The sequence below is a fragment of the Oxyura jamaicensis genome, chromosome 9, assembly GCF_011077185.1.
Source record: "Oxyura jamaicensis isolate SHBP4307 breed ruddy duck chromosome 9, BPBGC_Ojam_1.0, whole genome shotgun sequence".
Taxonomy (NCBI): Eukaryota; Metazoa; Chordata; class Aves; order Anseriformes; family Anatidae; genus Oxyura; species Oxyura jamaicensis.
The window spans coordinates 2,622,284-2,628,283 of record NC_048901.1 but is presented as its reverse complement, the minus strand read 5'-3'; the positions used below and the strand labels follow the sequence as shown (position 1 = coordinate 2,628,283).

The following is a 6,000-nucleotide window of genomic DNA, read 5'->3' as shown; positions in this document are numbered from 1 at the left end:
ATTGTAAAGGCCTATTTGATTTTGATTGGGCATAGACTAAATCAATTTATGTTAAACTGAAATTAGTCTAAGTTAAACCAAAGTAAAAGTGCCTGCAGCTTATGTATGGGTTTTAATAAATTAAATTAAAATTGTGCAGTGGGCACAGCCAGGGTAAATGTCATTTGCTGGATGAAACCTGAATTAGATACATTTTCTGGAGAATTGTAGTACCCATAGGAAAGCACTAGAAGTCGGTGCACAGTGAAATTATTAGTCGTGTGTTGAAAAAGACAAAATAATATTGTAGAAGCAGAAACCTAAAACAGTGTCTGAAGCTAGAGTTCTAAATAGCATAATAGGATGACAGTGAACAATACAGTGAAAGGAATGGCAACAGATGGGGACTGCAGGCAAGAGAAGCTGTGTAGCTGGGAAGTATCAAAAGAGCAGGCAGATACTTGTGGCAGGAAATGCAATGTATGTTTTTAATATACATACATATCTACTTATCATGACAACTGATAATGAAAGGATAGATTTCAGCGTGAGCTAAGTTGGTGCTAAAGCTGAATTGTGCAATAATTCCTTTCTATGCAATTTCCAATAACTCTGAAACCTACAGGTAGCGTCAATTTCATGTTAAAAATAATAATAGATAGAGTTGGACTGAACAAAAGCAGTGCTTGAAGAACAGAATTTTTTTGAGAGCATCCTGCCTTTGGTACTGAGTTAATAATTGAGAAAAAGGGCATATTTGTCACCACAACTGTTTCTGGAGAACCAGAGACACAGGTAGTAATCAAGTGTATCAGAATGCTTGCACAATGTGATGGACTCTTTAGTGCCCCCATCATTTGATCAGATGGAGTTAAAGGTGTAAATAGACAGCAAGGGAACCTTGAAAAACACGCTGAGAGCGTTTGTTCTTAAAAAGTGTGATGGGATTTTGGGGGCCAATGCAGTAAGTGTTTCTCAGAGTTTAGAGGAAGAGATGTTGGTGCTGAAAGTGAGCTGGCCACATAACGTACGAAGGCAGTTTTCAGCAGAGAGTAGGTGAGAGTGACTGCAGACAATTCAGGATGATACATATCTGCGAAAGGGGCAATGAGATGGTTGAACTAAGACTTCATCTGTAATAAAAAGGATTGCCAGTTATATTCACAGGCTCTGCTAAAGGAGATGCAGATTCCCTAGAAAAGGACTTTGCATTGTAACACTGCTGTACTCCAGGACTTTTATACACAAAGCAGGGAGTCCAACTGTTCCATTATTTGGCTCTTTAATGGAAAGGGGGGGAAGGGGGAGGAGGAAGAGGAGAAGAGCAACATTTAAAGCATAGACTAGACCTGAAATTTAACAAAGAGACCTTGAAACTGAAGTAAGAAGGAGGAAACTGAAAGAGACTGCTTCAAATAAAACCTGTCAGTGCCTTATCCATCTGGAAAGGAATGTTAGGTCTCACACTTAGCTAGCATCCTTTGTTCTGTTAAATAGTGGAATAATCTCTTTGTGGTGGTCTTATCTAGGTCTGCCTGTTTAATCACGTTAATAAATGGCAAGTATCATGCTCATAATTGCAGACTCTGATCCTCAAGAGTCATTCTTTATTCCCTCTGATAGTGCTGCTTTCCTCTCAGCACATACCCCCTCCCTTTTTTTCATCTCTCATTGTCCTGATTTTGTATTGTTTCCTCTGATCCGTGTGCAGAGGTCTGTATGAGGGAATAAGTTAGCCTCCAGTGCACCTGTGCTGTAAGCATCTGTGTTTTGTGTTTGTGCTTTTTTGTGTATTTTCATTTATTTATTATTATTGTTATTTTATATACTTCTTTATTTCCCTGCAAGTTCTGGGAAAACAGATGAGGAAAACTACTGATATAGGAATAAAAGAGGAATGTGAGGGGAAGGAAAGAGACAATGTCAAGGCAGCAGACTTGTACAGACTTAACAACTTCTGCATTCCCTGAATAAATAAATAAATAAAAATCCAAGCTTTTTATTACCTCTTCCTTCTGTTATATTTCTATTATTACCTCTTCCTTCCAGCTTTTTATTACCACTTTCTACCTGATCTAGTAGGTGGCATCCCTGCCCATGGCAGGGGGGTTGGAACTAGATGATCTTTAAGGTCCCTTCCAACCCAAGCTGTTCTCTGATTTTTCTGTATTTTACTAAAATGTATTTTGTATGCTTTAAGTGGCAGCCTTTGGCACTCATGCACATGCACAACCCTAATTCCTTAGCTGAAGTGGCTTGATGTTTTTGAATAGATGAGTGAAGTGGAGGAAAAAGCAACAGCTTTGTAGTTGCTACATATGAAATTTTGGAATTTTGACATTTCTTTTCTCCATCCACTCAAAATATTTGTTAATAGCAGCTCAGAAAACTGCTTGCTTTTAGACCAGGAAGTCATCTTTCCTTCCATATGCTGTTGTCTTTAAGGCTTTACTCTACTGCCATCACTGCTTTATTTGTTTGGAAACTAAATTGTTCTTATATTTCCTTGCTATTAATGGTAATATTTTTTTCCCCTCCAAAACAAAAGCAGAAGCAGGGGAGGGAGGGATGTGGAATTGCATTGCCTCTAACTATTACATTACTTATACTCCTTTATGATTTATAACTTAAATTATAAGCTTGCTCACCTTTAATTACTGTAATCTGGAAAAATATCTCCACTGGTAGAAGTACAGTGAGAACAAAGCAGTGATAATGCACCACCAAAATGCTATTAACAAATACTTGCATGAATGAATTAGGAAGAAGATTTCTCAGAGGCCACGGCAGTATGTATACACAAATTCAACGGTGAATCCATTATGAAGATCAATATTAAATTTAAACTCTGAAATACTGTATTATTTATTTGATACAGAATTTTGGTAGCATTATCACCAACAAAATCATACCAACCTTTTTTTACAGTGCTAATGTATTAATAACTATCATGATACTGAGAAGAATCCACAGTTTCAAGTTGTTCAAAATTTTAGTCTGGTGGTCTGAGAAAGTTCTTGGTTTTGTTTTTCTTTCCTTTATATGTCTCTGTAGCACAGCACATTAGGTTTAACACTTGAAAATCTTTGGTATAGATGAACTGGACATGTGATAGAAAACTGGAAAACTACACTATATCTAATAAGTGCCAGAGAGACTTGATTTTGGGGTGGTTTTTGTTGCTACTGAGTGGGCGTGAGAAGGAAACTACTATCCCGTACACTGTGATCCTATCAGTGTAGACAACAAATCAGTGATCTATAACTTCCTGGACTATAGCAAATGCAAACAGATCTTTTGTAGCAATTGTCAAATGAAACATTGGTGTTACAAACCCTACTTTAAATTTGCAAAATGGGTAATAATTTGCCAGAAAAACAGCAAAAGCATCCAATTTCCTACATGTAACAGGTGTCAACTCAGACCTCTTTGATTTCATACTATGCATGCATGAAATGCGGAATGGCATCTGTGCATGTATTAGGTTTAATTTCATTTTGCTGAATGCTTGTGCTGTTGCATGCAGATGTAGATCACTTTTTGTGTGATTTATATAACTTATAACTTATTTATAACTTATATAAGTTATGTTAATGTTCTGGTTTTAACTTGAATTTATTCAATATATTTCAATAAACGGAGGAGTTTTATTACATGTGAATTCAAATATATTAAGAAGAAATAATGGTTAAAGGTGGTCGTTTAATCTGCATCAACCAGTCTTTAAATTGTTGCTAGCTTACAAGAACTACTTTTCTTATGCAAATATTAAAATCCATATTTATGTGCACTTCTCTTTATTGATTACTGTCTGGAACTAGAGTACTGACCTTTTTAATAGAAACCTGTTATAAATGGCAGAAGGCATAAATACATACAAGTAGCAATACTTATACTGCTTAATTAGTCAGAAGACAAGTGGGGACATTGTCCTTGAGTAACCAGTCAGACAGTAAAAATTTTTACGAAGTGACTATAGCAGCAATAAAAGCTTGCCTGCTCACCAGCCTAGCACAGTTGGAGACTTAATTTAATTAGTGAACATGCTAAGTTTTTCTATTAAAGTAGTGTAGTTAGGAGGGAGGTTGGTCTTGTTGCTGAGATTGTTTAACTTAGTGTATTTTATCCCCATCAGTTACAACTGTTTTCATTGATATCCACTGGGACAAGTACAGTTAAATATCGCTCTATTGAGATAGTCTTCTTAATATTTTCCTCTTATGGGTCTCCTACAGATCTGGATTTTTCTGTCAGCGTCTTACAAGACTCACCAGTATGTTCATTAAAACATAATTCCAGTTTTTAAGCTATGTAACATCAGAATAACTAAGGAGTCAGAGATCTAGAGTGACAGCGTGTTAAGGAGTCTTGTATTATTAACATTTTAATTGGTAAATGAACAAATGATGTAAACAGATATGAGCATTAGTCACTTTCAGAATAGTACTGGTGAATTGTATGCTGTGTAGCTAATAGTTTAGTGCAAACTAATTTTTGCTTTACCTTCATATTCTTATATTTACAAGGGAGTGAAATAGCTAGCTGGGCCTGGACCTGACCATCTCTAGGTATTACAGAAGCATGGTCAGGCAAAAATCTGGATTTTCAGGTAAGTGTCCTGAGGTGATCACAGTTGCCAAAAAGCTCCACACAGCAAGACCGACATTCAGAACATCTTTTATTTACTATAGAGACCAAAAGGGGCCTCAAACTTGCTCAGGACTGAGGCACGCAAAGATAACGTTAATCACTGTTGGTAGAGTGGAACACTTTTGAGCATTCAGTAGTAGCGTAGCTAGAGGGCAAAACTGACTGGGGCCCCTCGAGCTTAACTCTTCATTAATGACCTGGATCATCAGACAGAGTGCACCTTCAGCAAGTTTGCGGAAGATAGAAAGCAGGAGGAGTGGCTGATGTGCCAGGTTGTGCCACACCATTCGGAGGGACCTTGACAGATTGGTTATATGGGCTGATGAGGATCTGTTGGAGTTCAATGGGAGAGAGAAGCGTAACCACATGTCTCAGTAGAGGCTGGCGATTGCCTGGCCTCTGCAGAAAAGGTCCTTAGGGTCATGATGACCACAGGGCAGCAATGTAACTTTGCAGCATAGAGGGCCAGCTGTGTCCTGGGCTGCATTAGGAAAAGCATTCCCTGTAGGTCAAGGCAGGTGGTCCTTGCCCTCCACTCAGCACTGGGGAGACCACTTCTGGAGCAGCACACCCAGTGCTGAGCTTCGTAGTACAGGACAGACATGGACATTCCGGAGCTAGACCAGTGAAGTGCTATTCAGATGATTAAGAGATTGAAGCATCTGTCATACAAAGAGAGGCTGAGGCAGTAGGAGTTCTTTAGCACATAGAAGACAAGGCTCCGAGGGGCCTGAGCCCCGTGTACAGGCAGCTGATGGGAGGGAGGAAAGAAGACGGAACATGACTCTTCTCACTGGTTTCCAGTGACAGGACAAGAGGCAATGAGAACAAAGTTATTTCTTATCTTTCAGTGAAATTTCTTGTGTTTCAATTTATTACTGTGGGTATAGTCAAATATTTGAACAGGTTTCCCAGAAAAGATTTGAACTGTCCATGCTTGGAGATGTTCAAAATCCAGCTGGGCACTGCTGAGCAACCTAGATTTTAGTAGAGGGGGTGAGCTAATTATCTCCAGAAGTCCATCCAAACTTAGCTATTCAGTGATCTTTTTATCTCAAAAACTTACTGCAATTCAGACCCTTTTTGTATTTACTCTAGCAAAAGATCTAGGAATATTGTCATGCTGGTTTCGCTGTGAATTTCTAAGATACGGAGAGAAGTCACTAACTGAGAATGCAAATGTTTTTTCTTTTTAGTAGAGGACACGTGGCTCCTTCACTGCATGGGGAAATGAGAATTTGGATGGATTGCAGTCACAAATACATGACTAAAAAGAAAGTCTGGGTATTTAGGCCATTCATCTGGGACAGGAAAATAATTGAATCTAGATCTTTTAAGTCTCACCAAGCACTATTTCCTAGATTCTGGAAT

General features: G+C 38.3%; 1 protein-coding gene across 1 annotated transcript in view; it reads left to right on the top strand.

Moving 5' to 3' along the window:
* Positions 1–342: 342 nt before the first annotated feature.
* FBXO36 (F-box protein 36) overlaps positions 343–6,000 on the top strand; it is a 16,121-nt gene continuing 10,463 nt past the window's right edge. The window contains 1 exon segment of the mRNA XM_035334775.1: positions 343–459. Coding sequence (XP_035190666.1) covers positions 343–459 — 117 coding nt within the window.